This window comes from Beta vulgaris, chromosome 3, assembly GCF_026745355.1.
Source record: "Beta vulgaris subsp. vulgaris cultivar EL10 chromosome 3, EL10.2, whole genome shotgun sequence".
Classification (NCBI taxonomy): domain Eukaryota; kingdom Viridiplantae; phylum Streptophyta; class Magnoliopsida; order Caryophyllales; family Amaranthaceae; genus Beta; species Beta vulgaris.
The window spans coordinates 7113915-7133012 of NC_079204.1; the positions used below are offsets into that span (position 1 = coordinate 7113915).

General features: G+C 35.3%; 2 protein-coding genes across 3 annotated transcripts; both read left to right on the forward strand.

The window, feature by feature from the left end:
- The first annotated feature begins 2079 nt into the window (after positions 1 to 2079).
- LOC104888458 (protein ABA AND ROS SENSITIVE 1) lies at positions 2080 to 7702 on the forward strand. 2 transcript variants are annotated; one of them, XM_048640962.2, is made up of 9 exons: positions 2407 to 2430; positions 3957 to 4056; positions 4771 to 4844; positions 4987 to 5203; positions 5899 to 6118; positions 6279 to 6354; positions 6586 to 6632; positions 6730 to 6916; positions 7509 to 7702. In XM_048640962.2, the coding sequence occupies exons 3-8, from the start codon at positions 4797 to 4799 to the stop codon at positions 6908 to 6910; spliced, it is 789 nt and encodes a 262-aa protein (XP_048496919.1). In that variant the 5' UTR covers positions 2407 to 2430; positions 3957 to 4056; positions 4771 to 4796; the 3' UTR covers positions 6911 to 6916; positions 7509 to 7702. The 2 variants fall into 2 exon arrangements, with proteins under 2 accessions (XP_010671750.2, XP_048496919.1); XM_010673448.4 differs by lacking the exon at positions 4771 to 4844 and having other exon boundaries at positions 2080 to 2430.
- A 1957-nt stretch (positions 7703 to 9659) lies between these two features.
- LOC104888459 (pathogenesis-related homeodomain protein) lies at positions 9660 to 18896 on the forward strand. Its single transcript, XM_057393234.1, is given in 13 exon segments — positions 9660 to 9685; positions 9804 to 9902; positions 10619 to 10653; positions 10656 to 11160; positions 13069 to 13234; positions 13637 to 13760; positions 13841 to 13953; positions 14043 to 14399; positions 15109 to 15342; positions 15470 to 15559; positions 16185 to 16235; positions 16587 to 16796; positions 18393 to 18896. Coding segments are annotated over 13 exon segments (2295 nt in total). The 3' UTR covers positions 18678 to 18896.
- Positions 18897 to 19098: the final 202 nt, after the last annotated feature.

A 19098-nucleotide genomic window follows, 5' to 3' on the forward strand; every position in this document is an offset into this window, starting at 1 on the left:
TTAGGCTTAGGTGTAGTTGAGTGTCCCCTTCCCGTTCCCCCGCTAGTATTAGTTGGAGTTAGTTATTTAGCGTGCCACGGAAGTGTACGGTATAGGTTCTTTGACGGTGTATTTCTGCCGGCGTGGCTCTATGTGTCGGGTGGTAAATCTATTTTCATTACTTTCATGTTTGTTTATTTCAGATCTGTTGCTCGTCGGTCTTCTGGCTTTGGGATTGTCATTTTGGATCTTAGGATATGTCAGTGGGGAGTAGTTCATCAATTTAACTCGCCCCAAATTCTCGTGATGACTTCATGTGTCATCACACCTAAAAAACGCATCTTGTGGGAGGCCCCCCAACTTGATTTGGGGTACGTCAAGACCTCCACCTCGTTTTTCGGGTTTCAGTCTAATGTGACTAATTTTTGAAGACCCTCGCAGTAGGGTCTGAAGTCACTCTCGAACGTGACTTCTTTGTTCGTCGAATCAGGAGAATCCCAGGAGGCTCATCAAGGACCTTGGGATTTCGTGCCTAGTGGACATTGGGATCTACTAGCGGTTGTACGACAATCTCTTCATGAAGATCGTCAGAGTCGTGTATTTCAACAGATTTCCTCTCATATCCTACTTCACTCCTCATCGCTCATGACAAAATGTATTCGGACTGGACTGTTACTAGTTAGTGTTTATGTTAAGTTGTTTGTACGAGTTAGTGTCGTTTTTCTTAGCGTTAGTTGTTTCTTGTTTTTGTTTCATTTGGTAGTATTACCATTAGGTTGTACTCTAACTTTTCATTAATGCAAATTTCCTTGTTGTCAAAAAAAAAAAAAAATGCCTAATGTAGAACTGTAGAAGTGTTCGATCCAAAAATTGTATAGAATAATAATGACATTTTACTATTTTAGTAATAAGGAAAAAGTTAAGTAGTATAGTGGCAATTTGGTAGATATGAGAAAATGGTTGAGTGCAAAAGGTTGAGGATTAACATCATTCTGTTAAGAAATAAAGCTAGTGGTATAATAAAATAAAAAAAAAGGTAGTCCATCTAATTAAGAAAAAAAATTACTACATTTAACCAATAAAATAGTATATTAAATCTAAAATTTATTACATCTTTTTGTTGAATATATCACTTTTTTAACCCTGAAATAACGGTGTCAATTGATCAAATTACTTTTATAAATTTATATAGAATAATTCTAATTATGCGACCTTCATATGTTGTATAAGAAAATATTAATGTCGTTCAAAAAAATGACAAATGTTGTATAAAAACTTATGAATTTTGCATAATAAATCGAAATAAACAGGGCTATGATTAGAAATTTTAGGAAGACATTTAACTGTTCCATCACCTCTCCATGCATTACCGAGTTCCTTTGTCCTTATTTGATTCAATCTGTTATCATTATTCGATGGTATGTATTCCCCTAATATGGTACCTTCCTCTCCCCTAAAGCAACAAAATTCATTAGTCATTACTTGGTAGTAATGGTTACTTGAACCAACCACTCAGACGCCGTTTGGTTGGGTGTAAAGTAGTGTAAAATGATTTTCATAGAAAACAATTTACAATGAAAAACACAATTCAAAATTAGTTTTCCGTTATTTGGTTAAATGTAAGAAAAGGAAAAATGTTTTCCCTTCATTTCGAAAGGAGAATGTCAAAAATAGAAAAAAAAATTCAGTAAAATATTTTATGCTTTACCAAATTATGCCTAAATAAAATAATCATTTTCGTGTCTATTTCCTTCTCTAGCATTCGTTCCCTTTTGGACGGCATTTGGTTCATATTATTATATGGGTTTGGAATCAGAATTGAAACCAAGGTGGTATGGGTTTGAAACTTGATACTTAATACCTTGTGTTTGGTTTCATTTAGAAATGAAAAATCTTCTTTTATTTGATACCTAGAGGTAAGGTATGAGCCATACCCACCTCACTCCATTAGTTTCTAAACCTCATACCTTATGAGTTTGAGACTTTGAGGTATGGGTTTAAAATTTAAAAATAAGTTGAACAAACACTAAGTATGGGTTTTGTTCATTCCAAACCCATACCTCATACCTAAAACTAGTTAACCAAACACCCCCTTAACTCTATCAGTATTATGTCGATTCTGCTGCTCAATACACCAGCATCTGATTTGATTACACTATCATTTCAATCCCAAGTTTCATACTTGCGAAATTTCTAATACCCTTTAATCTCACATAACCAAAATTGCAATTTTACAGACTTAAATTTGATGGTAATCTAATTCTATGCTTAAAGAGGAGCCCATTACTGTAGTACCTCGAATTTGGGAGTTTTTGGTACTTTTCAAGAGATTCTGGAATTTTTATTGAAGCTTAACATAACAATGGCTGATCGAGATAGGAAGAAAGCATTATTTCGCGCTAAATTAAACGCAAAACAACAGAAAAGCCGTATTGATTCTCCTCTTGTGAGGTATGGTACTTTTTCTCATTCAATTTGATTTTAGTTTTTCTTTTTGCGAAGTTGGATTTTTTTGTTTATGCTAATTTGTAGAAAACCCTAATTAAAGAAATTATGTGGCAGTTTTTTTTTTTTTGAATGTGCTGTTTTAAAGTTGGTGATAATAGTTGAATAATTTTCTTTGAACACTTTACTATGGAATAACCCTATATTTTAATATTTGTATATGCACTCAAATACTCAATGCCCGTGAGATATACTGCTTGTGGTTGCTGTTCTGCTAGGTTGTGCAGAGACGGATACAGGGACGGAAAACGGTGAGATTTTTAAATTTTAGGGATGGGTAAACTTACCCATACGGGATACATAACGTATCGGGGACTAGTACGAGTACGTGACCTAGAAGAAGTAGCTGTGCTACATAGCTGTTCTGTTTTTCGGGCTGTAGCTCGATAATTGCTGAAATTTGCAACTTATATTCGTAGTTGGCGGTGGCGTAATATCTGTTCGGTGGTGTAGGTGTGGCAATTTTTGATTGCTAAATTGGTGTCTGTGTCAGTTTCTTCTTTATTAGTGTGTAGTAATTGCTGCTTGAAAGTATGAAGTTCGTTTGTTGATGAAGTTAGTAAAGGTTAAGGTGAGTGGTACACGGCTGCATCCAAGAATTTGTGCATAGAGTATATTAGTTGGATTTACTTCGCAGGCTACTTGTACATCTGTCTAATACAGAACTAATTAGATGTTAGAATCGAGAGAGAGATGACAAGAGATTGAGAGATTAAGAGATATAGAGAGAAATGCAAGACAGATGTGAATTGTGTTTCATTATTTTCTGAATGGTTAGCTGTAAGAATACTTTGCTAAGAGTATTTAGACAGAATTCTTGTTACAATTCTGTTACAACTAATATGTTATCACCTTTATATATGACATTTCAGCTGGAATCCACCTTCCTATATCACTGTCTGCAATCAGAAGCTACTGAACCATAACCAAAATTGTTTGTAGAGCACAAAGATCATTGTTTATCCCTTCTGCCTTGTTTTCTAGTAAGTAGTAACTATTTCCAGTATCGCAGACAGCTATTGTTACTTAATTAGGGCTTGTGTGGAAACTTTTTTTCCGAAGACATTTAACACTGTCAACCTTTTCTTTCATCTTCTTTTTACACCGTGTGGTAGATCTCCTTCAGTGATGAAGTTCATTCGGTTCAGTTTGGTAATAAGATGGAACTTGTAAGAAATAATCTGCTTTTTAGAGAAGAATGTGGAGAAAATTGTGGTATTACTAATTGCTTATTGGTAGTAGGGTCTTGCGAGCCTAATGCACAATACTGGGAGTGTATGTTTTAATAGAAAGGTAAGCAAGATAGATTAATGGCTTCTTTGCTAGTTAGAAGAGAGTGGGAGGGGGATATTATCTTCCACGTTGATACTTGATCTTACTCTTATTCTTGTATAAATTATTAATTTAATGAATGACAATGCTTGTATTAGAACATTGATTGACAAATTTTCCATTTACCTTCTCATATGCAGGTATAACGAAATTGATAAGCCTGTTTGTCGAGTTTGTGACGTCGTATTAAAATCCGATTCTGATTGGATAGCACACCAAGCCTCTCGGAAGCATCATGAGGTAAAAGTTATCCATTTATGGTACTGAATTCGGATTTGATAATCTGGTTCCACTTTAATTATGTTTTGGTAATTACTTCTTGGTGTGAGGCTCTGAGCTCTATCCTGAGTGTTGATTTCTTGCTCATTCTGACTGCTCATATTCCTATATTTTCTTTTTTCTTTCACTCCCTATCTGGGTCTATTCGAAATGGGTGGGATAGAGAGAAACAATCTCATTTGGAGGGTTGATCTATTCTGTATTTGTGTTGGTTGTTGCCACTCTGTTACGCAGGGAATCTCGATTGGTGCTTGTAGAGAGCTCAGTTCCTGAGTCATTCCTTTGTGATTTAATGTGAAGAAACAACCTCTTTGCCTCCTTGTTGGTGTAACTTTGCGAATATTTGATCTTCAATGGACATGTTTGAATGAGAGGATTTCTGGGCTTTTCTTCTTACTTCTAAATTAGATTTCAAAGATATACTCTGCTACGGCAAAAGATTGAAACCGGGGATGGCATATGGTACTGTAAAGATGATTGTTTATAATAGATAGGTGAAGTCTTTTCTTGTCTATTTGACTGATATACAACTTCTGATCTATGTGTGATTGTCTCCTCACTGAGAAGCTGCATGTAAAGATTGTTTTTACACATCTTCTGTGGAACTGGTGAACTGGTTTCTCCTCTTTTCTCTTGTGTTCAACTTGCTGATTTTACTTGTACTTTTGTGGTCAGCTGATTAAACATTAAAGCCTCATTGGATGGACAACTTAAGTGCTCTTTATCAAATTTGCTTCAGTTCTGTGCTTGTGAGTTGTGATATTAAATTTTTATTTATATATTTGAAGATATGTCCCGCCAAAAAAAACAGAAGAAGATATGGCTTTTGTGAGGAATGCAAATGTAGTTGAATTTTCTCATCAGCAACTAATGTTAATGGTTACTTATCAGGCAATTAACAATCTTAAGGCAAGTGCGGGTAAGAAAAATGTGTGTGACAACAGAAAATCTGAGACCGTTAAAGAGATTCCTAAACAACAAGGGGATGATTCTCTAACTTTCAAGGATGATAAGCCAAATATGTCTTCGGATGTACAGAAGTCCAGGCCATCTTCTGTACTTCCTGCAGATTTCTTTGACCAAGGGAACGCCAAGCGGCAAAAAGATTGTAAGTCCTGTGTTGTGCAGAATCTCTCTCCCTCTAAACTGGCTGTACCTGCTTCCAGATCATGTATATGTGTAGCTTTCATGGATAGAAGAAATTACACTCAGGAAAAAGGGGAAAACATTTTGCATTGCGGAAAAAGAAAGAAAGAATATTTTTTATCAAATAAGACAAATAATGTATTACATAAAAGTTAAAAGTTATTCCTTGATGGCTTAGCCAGTTAACAACCCTCTACTTGGTGATGATAATTGCATGACATGTCTAGAGACTAAATCTGCTGCAAATAACATGTTAAGAATTTTTTTGTAAATGCATCTTGTTATTAGATTCTATCTCAAACTTCGTTTGGAGGGCAATTATCTTGCATGCTGATTTTATTCCTGTTACATTGTAATTTTATTTTCTCTCCCTGGATGCTCATTTGATTTTTGACTTCATTACTGAGGCATTCTCTTATGTGTTATAGAACTTCCAGACTAAATAAACTGGAAGCGTATGGGTAATTAAATGACATGAAGTGAAACTTTTAGTGCTTCCTGGTTATTTTGCTCTCTCTTTTAACTTTTTATTGTTTATTGGACCTTTTAAGTTTTAAGTGCGGAATGATAGATTTTCTTTGGCAAAATAGTCCTATTATTTAAATTTAAACACCCATATCTGGAAAGAGAAGTAATGTTGATTAATATTATCTCTAGTATCTGCTCAAGTACCGCAAGCTAATGCTGGTGTGGGTGCAATTTCATCCAAGCCTGCGAAATCTAGTCAACGTGAAACTCAGCCGGCTAGGGTTGCAGAAAATGTGATTGCTGCTTCAGAAAATAAGCAGATCAAGGGAGAATTGCCTGAAGGTTTCTTTGATAACAAAGACGCTGATCTACGTGCACGTGGTATTGAACCTGTGAAGCCAGATGTCAAGTGAGCTTTTCTTTTGTCCAACTTGGGAACCTTAATGTGTAGTCTGTATTGTTTATTTGCTTAGTAGGTTGAGTATAATGCATTTATCAGAATGCTACCAGCTACCACATCTTTTACTAGCTATGATGTAAGCTGATGGCTAATCTGTAATCATTATCAGAGATGAGTACAAGGAATTTGAAAAATTGATTCAAGAAGACTTGGCCGAGGTGGACAACCGTTTTGAAGAAGAAGAGGTGAGACTCTCCCTTTTACTTATACAAGGAAAACACGAGTCAATCTTCTGAACCAAATGATTCTATGACGACTAGAAAGGGATATTCTTCTCTGTGTATGTTGGGCTGGGTTCACATTGTTAGAATCAATGAGAATTTTCAATTGAGATACTTCAATGAAGCCATGTGACAATCTCAATAATGATGTTGGTTTGACTCCTTATGCCCTGTTGTATTATATTGTTGTTACAGATTGATGCAGCTGAGTTGATAGAAGAGGAAGAAATCATAGAGCAAAGGTTAGCTGTAGTGCCGAAGACATTACATGGCTGAATCTCTTATTTCAAAGGTCCGGCTAACTATGTTTCCCCCTCTCCTTTCCCCTTCTTCTTGCAGGACCTATAGAAGCAGAGTGGAGGAGCTAAAGAGAAAGAAAATGGAACTTGCTGCTGCTAGATCTTCAAGAACTAATAAGCTGTCTGAAGTTTCTGGACCGAAGGCTGAGCAAGATGGCACGTCAAGTGAAGATGAAGATGATGAGAGCTTTTCTGTTGATTGGAGAGCACAACATCTGTGACAAGATGTATAATTTCTTCTCTATCTTGTTAAAGCTCTAACTAGTCTTCAGTAATTTACTTCAGGAAAAATTTAACCATCTAATACTCTTAATACTCCCTCCGTTTTAATTAGTTGTTCCACTTTGACTTTTACACTATTCACATAACCTACTTTGAGTCTTTGACTATATCACTTAATTATATATAAAAGCAAATATTATCATGTAAGATATTGTTGGATTTGTCTCAATGTATATAATCATAATATTAACTTTATATATTTTTTTTACTAATTGGTAACTAAAGATATAAATGGTCAAAGTTGTGCATTTGTGAGTGTGAAAGTCAAAGTGGAACAACTAAATAAAAAGATGGAGTATATAGCTCATAAAAATAATATTTTGAAAGTTGATTTCAAGATGAATCTAGGGGTATAATTTTTTAGTATCAAAAGCATATTATAAGAGATTAGCGAGCACAACAAAGTGTCAGAGTAGCGTGCATGCGTTACGAAGTAAAATGAAGCAGATGGAGTATTATCGAGGGTTTGTAATCCCTATAACACTTCAATGACTTGTTTGTATGGTATTTTTACACACTTCCAAGTTCCATCTGTAGGTTGAAAGGAGGAAGTACGCCAGTTTGTTGTAGCTGTTCACAATCAAGTATCAAGGATCCTGGAACTGAGGAGATTTTACAATTTTGTTTATTGCACTTCTTGTACATTATTTGATAATATGTGAGCAGACACTATTGTTAACCAAGAAATTTCAGGCAATATAATCCTTGTAAGGAAATGAGTTCATCTTATAGTCCATTCTTCATTTTTATGTTGTTGCCACTTTTAAGATTGCAATTCCGACCTTTTATTATCTCCTTTGTACCAATTTTTTTAGTTACAAGCATTTTGTGTGTGTGTGACTTGATCAATTTAGCCTGGCTAATCTAAAATAACCAACTTCATTGTAGACTATGTTAACACTGTGTTAGTAGTATATTGAAAAGATGAGCAATGGTGTGTAAGAAATTTTGGCATGTTGGTTTGAAAATTTACAAACATAGATACTTCATATGTTTTTTTTTTTGGCAACAATATAGGTGTTTTATATAGATACAACATCTTCTTTCTTGGTAACGATTCTGAGGCAATTTAACCATTTTATTTTTTATTTTACCTACCCCACATGCAAAAAGTATGAATATTTGTGTTAAATCTTAATTTCTCTCGTCTTCTTTCCTTAATATTTGTGGAAAAAGACATTTCTTACAACTAATAAAAATAGAGGTAGTATTAGATAATTAAAGTTATTACATGTGACAATCTATATTTTTATCCAAATGACAACCAATAACTTTAGAGTACGTCTACATTAGAAAAAATGAAAAGTATTATTGTTGTATATAGTCTTAGTTGTAGACCAAGGACCCTTGGATCCAATGTATGACTTCCTATTTCCCACAGGCCTACATGGGAGATCAAGGTTCAAATCTTGATGGAAGCAAAAATTTCAATATTGTTGTAGGGTAGGGGTTGGCGGTTGGGGCTTGTTGGGCCTCTGAGTAAGTGACCCTATACAAGGATAGTCGAGAGGAAATTCATCTTACCACGGGTTCTCAAAAGAGGATCCCAAAAAAAAGTTCGTAGTTGTAGATATAAATAACGAATTACATGTATGTGACGGAAGAATAATGCTACATTCGAATTTGTGAAATGATTTTCTAACTTTAGCTGTAAATAATTATTACATAAATTTAGGTGAAGACCGCCTTACAATAAGACAACTATAAGACTACCTCATTTTTACTTAGAAGGTCATTACTCTAAAAGGGTCTCTTTTTGAGGTAAGTTCAATTAGGTCACTTCAACTAAACTATGTGAGTAATCCCTTTGTGACCAAATATTTTCCCCGTCTCATAATAATTTATTTTAAGATGATTTTTTTATAAGATTGTGTAAATATTATTTAGAGAGTCTTGAATATTTAAATGTTTGCACGTAGTCTACTAAATAAATACTCATAAAAAAAATAGTGAAGGTGGCTTAATTGGTTACAGTTCCATATTTTCTTTAGGGCCGGGAATTGGAATCAACAATTAATTGAAATTTTTTCCTTGGATAATGCAAAATTGGGTTTTAATTCCCAAAATATGCCCAAAAAAACTAAAAATCCCTGCGTACCGTCCACGTAGGACGGCACGCGAGAATTTTTTTTTTAGTAAAGCCGCTACTTGCAGTAGCGGTTTACAAGTGCCGAGATTTTTTTTTTTTTCAACTAAAACCGCTACTCGGAGTAGCGGTTTACAAAAAAAAAAAAAAAAAAAAAAAAAAAAAATTATGAAAACTGATATCTGCTTACCATATTTTGCGCAGGTAAACCGCTACTCAGAGTAGCGGTTTATATTTATAAATCGCTACTCGGAGTAGCGGTTTATATTTATAAACCGCTACTCCGAGTAGCGGTTTATTTTAAAATTAAACCGCTACTTTGAGTAGCGGTTTTCGTGGGTTAAAACAAAAAAAAAATAATTTTCTCGCGTGCTGTCCTACGTGGACGGTACGCAGGGAATTTTAATTTTTTTGGACATATTTTGGGAATTAAAACCCACTTTTGCATTATTTAAGGAAAAAATTCCAATTAATTGCCAAAAAGAAAAAATTACCCTAAGAAGAATACAAAATTCAAAGTATAATCGAACCTTCTCATGCTAATTGCTTACGCGTGAGGGGTTTAACTGAATCGAAAGGAGAAGTGCTGGAAGTCTAGAACAATGGAGAAATTGAGTGAAAATAGAAAGTTTTTTAGTGTACATTTCTAGAATTTGTACATAGAAAAAAAATTACTAAATTCATCTTTATCAAACAGTAAAAATAAAATAACATTTATGAATTTAAAATTTAGAGCTCGTTCTCAGTTTCGCAGAATTTGAAAGGTCTCATAAAAAGGCTTCAAACAAAAGGGATGCAACCCATGGTTGTAAAAATAGCAACCAAATTGTTACTCGTGATTTCAGGTATGTTTTTTTATGAACTTTTTGATAAAAATTAGTATGGAGTATAAATTTTTTGATGAATGAAATTATGTGTTTGATCTTTCTCATGAAGACTTGGGTAAAGTTTAAAGGTCTCATATTTATAGATCAATTAATCAATTTCTTCTCTTTCTGAAAGTGAAAGATGGGTTCTTTTCTATGATCTTAATTGTGCTAAATTGGGTAGCATTGCAAATAAATTAGTTATGTTTTGATATATGGGAAATTGAAGAATTCCCCAGTTATTGAAATTTTGCAACTTTTTCAGATTTTAATGAATCAAAGATTTTTCGAGTTAGAAGTAAGATGCTACCCCATTATAATGTTTGAGCGTGAAATTTTTTAGTGTTTTTTCTGCTTTTCTGCAGTCATGAATATCATGATATGATACTAGTGTTTTTTTTTTTTTTTTTCCTTTGTTTCTTTATCCAACTTTAGTATTTTGTTGTATAGATAGATATTTTAAAGATTTTTTCTTGCTTATAGAATTGTCAACTTAAATTTGTCTCGGGCAAAAAAATTTATGAAGTTCCCACAAATTTAGATGACCAATTGACTATGCTTGATGTTTGATTTATGTGTTTCCTAAGATCTTTGATTCCACTGTATTTAATGGAAGTCAAAATAAGTGACTGATTTACTTTGGGAAGTTGATTTTATTGGTTTGTTTATTCTTTACAATGTTATTAATTTTGCAGTTTCTTTGCACTTTGGAATGCTATGTATGGAGGTGCGGGAGAATTTGCCTTCTAGAGTTTGATGTGTATCCTAAATCTATTAAAACTAAGGTGAAGATGAAAACATTGGCGCAGATGAGAAACGGTGTACTTAAGAAGCTTAATAAGAAAAGAAAATTAGAGTTTTCTTCTCTGGTAATGAGCCCGGGAACGAGGCTAATTAAGCAAAGAGATCAGAAAATAAAGGGTGAATCCACCAGAGAAAAATTGGTCCACAAAGAACATCTGCAGAAAGGCCGTCTAATTGATTCTTCTAAGAAGCAAAATCATGAGGAGTTTCGAGGAGAAAGATCTTCATGCTCAAGCTCTACTGGTAAAAAGGACGGTGGGGTCTCACAAACTGTAAGTTTAAAGCGAAGGAGAAATCATAAGGAAAAGAAAGATAAGGTGGTTCCAGATAAAGCTGCTCAGTTGCAGAGGAGAGCAAGATACCTTATGGTTAAAATGAAGCTAGAACAAAACCTCATTGATGCTTACTCAGGAGAAGGTTGGAAAGGTCAGAGGTACCGGAAGAATCTTACATTTCTTCGCTGAACATTTGATTTTGTGATTGGAGGGGGATAAGCCACCTAGGCCCATCTTGCATATGTCCTGGATCAGTTAGTATGTATGCATGTATATCACTTTATAATCAATTCTGGCTATATGCAGAAAGCTCTGTGAATGACCACTCTTGATTCTGTTGTGTGGAGCATGCTGAACAAGCACTAGCAGCTAACACAGTTTCCTGTATGTTGAAGACTTTTAGTGTGCTTCGTGTTGCATGCCATTGCTTTCAGTTAACATGATCAGCTTGAGTTCCCCAAAACTTTCATATTTCTTTTTGCTCTTCTGGTATCATTAGGTCCTAGCTTGTTCATATTGCACTGTGACAAAGTTGGGATTTTAGCTTTGGACTTATTCTATTGGAAGGTCAAGTAAGAAACATTCAAGTAGTCCTGGTCTTGCCAATATGTGGTTGGGAAGGTCTCCTGTCCTGTGAAATGGTTTATATATCTCGCAAGTTCATTCACATCAAGTTTATTTGCTTGCCTTCATATTGATTATTGGCTACTACCATAATATCCAAATCTGTTATTTTTGTTTGATTGCATTCTCATTAATTTAGATTCTTCCTACCCAGTTCAGTCTACCCATGAAAGAAGTTTGTTGGCAACTTGGGATAGAGAGGCTAGGAGATGATCTTCCATTTTGTTTGAGAAATAGATGCTTCTGTGTTTGATACAATCGTTGAATTCTTCCTCAGGCCTTGTGTTGTCCCTTATACTCACAGACTTCTTGACTAAAGGGATATGTATAATTGAGTTTGAGGATGAGTGACCAAACTGAGGAGTTCTGTGCATTCCTGGCACCTGGATTTTGGAGGAGTGAGGTTTAAAACTTAATAGTGGGGTATGAAAGGCAAATTGATATATTGAATTGTTGGCATCTATACCATATTTGCATCGGATATTGAGGGATTAAAATTTCGAAGAAAATTAATAAAATAATATCCTTCTTAGACATGTATGAGTCGTATGGGAGTATAGGACCCTTACAAAGGGTTTTTATCTTCTAAGATATTGTTTTTGCTATTACACAATGCTTAATTTCTGATTGCTTGCAAACTCTTTTTTATTTAAGCTTTTCTACAGAAGCCATTCCTCATCTAGTCATGGTAAAGATGGTTTGAAGCGATACAAAACAGGGCTTTTAGAGTATTTTATCTCTATTATTGCGCAAGTTTAAGCACCAGCCCTAAATATGATAAGATTTAGGGTGTGGGACTGGGAAATGGATCACTTTACCTTAGTCTTCCTGATTCCCATAGGTGTTGTTCTGTTGTTGATTACGTATTCAGATTGTTCATGATAGATGGTAAATATGCTCATTGTTGAGAGCATATAAGGAAAGATTTCTTTATTTTTGTGCTAGACACTAGCCTCATTGATCAACTAATAGGTTTCCCGTGCTTGTAGCTTTTTTTTTTCTCTTCTATTGAAATAATCTTAGGCGTAGGGGGGCCATAAAAAAATGCTTGGATAGAGAAGCTGCAGTTATGTTTTAATATTATGTATTATGGCACTCTTGTGAGTTCGATGATGAATAGAGTATGAGATCTTTTGGAATCTGTTAATGAAATGAAATACTTTCACCAATTTAATGTTTGTACTGGGCATGCTGCAATGGACCGGAGCTGTCAAGTGTCTCATATACTTTTTCCACTTATTGAAAGGTCATGGCCTTTTGGCTTTTTACTGATATATCAGTTGCTATATTTGACTATTGATTTCCAGGGGAATGTATGACATTGAGTGCTCACCATCTTCCCTCCCTTCAACTCGAAGTGTGAAAATTGTCCACCTGTCTTCTTCTTTTTATTATCATTATACTCATTGCATAACTGACTTGCTATATTGATTTGTTAATAGTCGAGAAAAAATTAAGCCTCAAAACGAGCTACAGAGAGCCAAGGATCAGATAGTGAAATGTAAGCTTGGAATTCGTGATACAATTCACCAGTTGGATTTACTTGGCTCTGTTGGGAAAATTGATGACTCTTTGATTGAACCAGATGGCTCCATTCATCATGAACATGTAAGTATGCATATCTATTTCACCTTTTGTCCTTAGAATATAGGCAGAAGCCATCTAGTGCTAAAGGAACTTGTGAGAGACTTCTTTGTAAATTCTCTTGGGTGAATTGGACATTGAGGATGCTGTCTCTGATGGTTGTCTTATAGAATCAACTTCGTCTCTTGGACATGAATTTTCCAAGTTCCTATATAGCGAATAGGCCAATCCTCATTGATGTGGAGATTGGAGTCATGACAGCTGCATGCTAACCTTTTTTTCTTTTTCTTTTTCTTTTTCTTTTTCTTTGTGGTGATGATTGATGAATATGCTCCAGATCTTACTACTATTAAGCAGGTTATTTATTATTTGGATATATCTTGTGATCTAAGCTTAGACTTAAAGCTTCCTGCTTTATGCTTGTAGATCTTCTGCAAAAAGTGCAAGTCTCAGGAAGTTTCAGAGGATAATGATATATTATTATGTGATGGCTCCTGCTATTGTGCTTTCCATCAAAAATGTATTGATCCCCCATTGGCGACAAAAGATAGTAAGCTCTGTGACCTTTACTTGAATTTTGACAAACTTTAGATTATCTCATGTAATTTCTCTCTTTTCTACATCTTGAAGTTCCTCCTGAAGATGAAGGTTGGCTATGTAAATATTGTGATTGCAAGATGGAAATTCTAGAAGCAATGAATGCACATCTTGGAACACAGTTCTCTGCGGATAGTCCCTGGCAGGTTCGTAGTTGCAGAAGTCTTTGTTTTGTGTTGGTCTTTGACTGCATTCTAGCACTTCCAAAACGTAATGCCTTGTGTGTTTTATGCAGGATATATTTAAAGAAGAAGTTCTTTCTAATGTTGGGACCGGAGATATTAATCCTGAAGAAGAGTGGCCGGGTGATGAGTCCGATGATAATGATTATGATCCTGACAGGGATCAAAATGATAGCAGTAACAGGTGTAACATGGAAGACAGTGATCCACTTGAGGAAACCAGCACTAGCAGCTCATGTTGTTCATTAGAAAGTGAAGTTCTCTCAGAATCTGGATTCTCTGGAGGAAGACATGTAGTTTCCAGCAATATTGCTTCGTTGATTCAAAACTGTGTCATAGAAACTAATGATAATGAAATTAATAGTGGTCCCAGACGACGATGTGCTGTGGATTACATAAAGCTCTATGATGTAAGTAGCTATAACTTCCATTATTCAAGGTTCAAAAACATTCTTGGCTTTTAATTCATAAACATGGAATAAGAAAACTGTATATTTTGCAAGGTAACTTGCTAGGATATACTGTTTTCCCTTAATATAGGCGTACTCCTCCTGCTAGGGGATCAAGTCCTTTGCAGTTCAAATTTGATATTGTCATTCTTTTTTTCTTTTCTATATTCCCAATCTGGTCTAGCCAACCAATGTATCTCCACCGAATACTTGATGTGATACAAAAATAATTAATACAGTGGAATTGATTCAGCAGTTACGCCCCATAATATGGCTTACATTTAATCCCGAAAGAGAAAAGTATCATCAAATATTTTTATGTTGATTTTCACCTACACTGCATTGAGAAGACAGGAAAGATATTGTGCTGATTCATAATGACAAACCTTATAGTTTGCTTGAATTCACCCATTGTCATAAATAAGAATTAAGAATGTTGTTAGAATAAGAGCAAGCAAGCATGGTTACGAGAGCTTAATTTAGTTCACATATGAGGGTTTTATTTCATTGTTCTATTTCTTGTATAGAGACTAAACCTACAACCCATAATTTGTTAAGCTCCTGTTTGTAGAATGTTACCTAGTGCAAGAATGCTTCACTCTCTTTTTCTCCCTATCAATTAGTGGTGCATCTTTGGTGATCAAGCCCATAATATTTTTCCTGCTTGCAGGAAATGTTTGGGAAAGATACTAATACAAGTGATATATATAGCGAAGATGAAGATTGGGACCCATCTAAAAGAAGGCGGAAGGAAAAGGAGAGTGATGTTGCTAGTACCGTTGTGACTCTGTGTGGAAGTGAAGTTAAACATTCAGATCCGCAAACTCTGGAAATGGGCAACAATGATCTTCCTCATGCAAAAGCTAGAAAGCCTCTGTCACGGATGTCTATTGATGCGGTGCAGGTACTTAGCTTCTTCATCTCCTAGTTCCTTAGAGGCCTAGAGAAAGGAACACCAATGGAGGCATCTGCTGAATATAAGAGTTCTTAATCTGCATCTATATGCTAACTTATTTTGTTTGATGTTTCAGAAACTTCGTGAAGCATTTGCGGAGAATGAACTTCCTTCTAGAGATATTAAGAGAAAGATCTCAGAGCAATTGGGTCTTGAGTACGAAAAGGTAAAAATATCCGAAGTATTAGACTCATCGAGGCACCCAAAAGCACCATACTATCCATCCCAAAATTATTTTAGGAATTTATATTGGGGTGGGGGGTTATTATATATTGCTCTATTTACCTCCTGACTTTCATGATCAATAATTATAAAGGATTGAGAAAATAAGTAATCCCAACTTTCGGTATTAGTTGTTAGAATTAGATTTCAGTGACTAGTGCAAACTTTGACCATTGATAATTTTTACCTATTTATGAGAAAATATAAGAAGTTGATATTTTGGAACCAGACATTAAAACAAAAATGAATAACATTTTACATAATAACATATGTTTTAAATAAATAGAGTGAAGTGAAAGTGGGTTATGCGATTAGTGCAAAAGGCAAATTGGAACATTCAATAACAGAGAGTATACTTCATGATGAATCTGGCAATCATGTTATTGTATCGTTGCTTAATTACATATTTTGACAATTTTAGTGGTCAATATTAGTGAATTTATCATCACCAAAGTTAAGTGTGGCCTATATTTCGTAAGGGGAGGAGTAACATATATATTTAGGCTCAGATAGTCATTTGCATTTCTTGGCAACTTCTTAATTATCCTTTCCTTTTGGGGTATGGACAGGTGAACAAGTGGTTCAAAAATGCACGCTATATGGCTCTAAAGAAAAAGAAGGTGAGTACTATTCTGACTGGGACTCTGATTTATAGGTTGCTCTCTGTACTTTCACGATCATCTGTGGTTACTCTTTGTGATTGTGTCCTTGGTCACATATTGTTTGCATTGTCAATTTGTCATCTAGCAAATCTTTTATTTTGTTTGGGGGAGGGGGTCATGATCAAACTTATATGTCATTGCTGCCTGAAGTCCATCGTGACATTTGGGCAGTTCGTCATATCTTATCAGATTTATGGTGCCCTTTTTTCCATCACATTGCTCATTTAGGCGAGTTAACCTATGTCTTAGTCCCTATTGTCTGTTTGTCACAGAACACTAATTAACCAAACAGTTATTTTTGTTCGGCAGAGAGAAAGCGGTTCAGACTATTCTCTTGAGAAAGCTGATTCAGCAGATGTTAAAACAGCTGAGGTTATTGTTTCTAAGTGTTCCTCCACACCCACTTCAATCCATAAAATAAAGCGACGGAAGAGAGTTAGCTGGAAAACTAATCTGACAACCTTTATCAGCCCTTTGAAGAAGCAGAAGTTGAAGATAACTTCACTTGGTAAATCCAAGGTATTGTTTTACCCATTTTACTATTTTTCCGTTTTCTGTTTGTAGTTCCTCATTGTCGTTCGGCTGACTGGTAAAATGTTAGAATTGGCAGATAATAGAAACAACTTGCTCATTTTGCACGAGAACCAAAATTCATTATCTCAACTTGTGATGGATTATTTGGTCTGTCATTATGATGTATTGTAATTTATAGGTACTGGCAATCTGCTTTAATTCCCAGCCATGAATGCTTGTGTTATACATTGAGAATCTAGTTCTACGGTTCTACCTCAGTCTATAAGAGATTAGATATCTCCCTATGGTTTATGTCTGCCTTTTTCGTGCCGCGAAAAGTGTTTCTGCTGAACTATGGCCAGAGGAAATTGCTTCTTGAAGGCTAGAGAAAATTCCTGGTTGGAGTGGGCGATTAGGATATAATTATATTAGTAAGGAGATTGAACGGGGAGTAAATAAATCCGTGGAGTGGACGAATAGGAAATTAGTAAGTAGATTGAATGACGATTGAGTAAGTAATCTTTGAAAGTTACATTACTGATTTCCTGTATTATTTTCCTATCTCTAGTGAGCAACTTCATGAAATTATGTGTTTGATGAGATACGGTAATGAGAGCACTGTGATCTTCCTCTGAGGAGCATGTATTATAGCACGCTAGTAAGTTTCAATAGAAGCTTGCCTGTGGAAGTAGGGTTGCTAATAAGCCTAGGTGGCTTGTGAACTCTTCGAGCACGGCTCGAAGTTTCTACGTGTTAAGTACAAGTGCACAACTAAGTTCAACTCAGGAAGCTCGTGATCAGGTTCAAAATAGATTTTACTAATCTATTACTTAAAACTAATAGTATACATGTGCATATTACACAAGTGAAAATTTAAAAACTCGAGAAGTTAAAAAACAAACTTAATTATGAAAATAATACTTCCTTATTTTTGAAATACAAGTCGAGTTTAGGTTAGTTGAACTAGAACACTAAGCTAGGAAAAGCTTTGAAGCTTGGTTTCGGGATCGAGTATAATTGTTACGAGCCAAGCCAAGTAACCCCATGTTCAGGCTCGGTCTGGCTCTGCTCATTAACACCCCCATGTGGGAGAGTCCTCAATTGGTTGTCAGAAATGATCTAATGCTTCTGGCTACCAATTGCTAGCTCAGAATTGTCAACTTATCATTATTTTTATCCTAGTAGTCCAATCATGTAGTTTCTGTGGCATGAAATACTGGAAATTCTAGAAGTGACAATGATGATTATATCCAGGGTGTTGCTACTTTCGAGTCTTTTGACATGTTTTTGAAGGTGAATACTAATTACATAAGCTAAACTGTGATTAGATATAAATTGATTGCCAATATGAAGGTCAAGGAAGTTATTGAGACTAGATGTTTTTTGGTTTAACGGGGAGCCATGAAGGGCAAGGATATACCGTTTAGGCTAGCTGACATTTAATTTGCAGTTATAGATCCTTGGTGTTTTCTGTATTGTTATTGTGTGGTTTAATTTTATTGTAGTTTCTCCCTCTCCCTCCCTTTTTCTCCCCTTTGCTGCAGCGTCTGAGTTTTTTATTTCCCTTGTATTTGTTGTCTGTTTCTTGTGGTGTTACACCAGGCTACGGTGGATCTGAGTGACGATATGAGCTTAAAGAAGCACCTCTTATACTTGAAAGCAAAAGGCAGGCAGAAAAAAAGAGTAAAGCACAACACTGAGCAACTTCAAGGGCAACAAGCGGAACAGCAGATGGAACGTCTATGGTGTATTGAAGCAAAGCTTTGGAAGTTGAAACAAATTTTATCAACGATCAAAAAATCCGTAAACGATGAATTAGATGACGCAAACTTGAACAAACAAAAGGTGGTCTATGTCCCTGTTGCAGAGCTCAAGGAGAAAGATTAACGTTGGTTTATCACTCTAGAGGTTGAAGCCAAAAGCTATGGCCTGAGCTTTAGTAGCTCTATAATCAGTCTCAAGAGTATTTTGTAAATACCATGGAATTGTTGCAAATCTAGTGATTAAAGCCAAAAGTTATGGCCTGAGCTTTAGTAGCTCTGTAATCAGTCAAGAGTTTTTGTAAATACCATGGAATTTTTGCAAATTTATATAGACCACCTTCGTTATTTCAGATCGATTTCTTGGCGAAAATGGCTGTTACTCGTCTGCGTTTAATCAACGAGGCCAACCTGAAGCAGTCGACTTTACTCCTCAATCCATTCGTCTAAATTTCACCATTAAAGCATCAAGATTTTGTTTTTCTTAAATGTTTTGTGTTGCTTATCCTCGCTAACACAATATGCTTGGATTGAAGACTCATTGTGCT

Coding starts and splice junctions, on each gene's coding strand:
- LOC104888458 (XM_010673448.4), top strand. CDS start 2,342: ATGGCTGATCGAGATAGGAAGAAAGCATTATTTCGCGCTAAATTAAAC. Junction 4,057..4,986: donor CCTCTCGGAAGCATCATGAG/GTAAAAGTTATC, acceptor GTTACTTATCAG/GCAATTAACAATCTTAAGGC. Junction 6,633..6,729: donor GAAGAAATCATAGAGCAAAG/GTTAGCTGTAGT, acceptor TTCTTCTTGCAG/GACCTATAGAAGCAGAGTGG.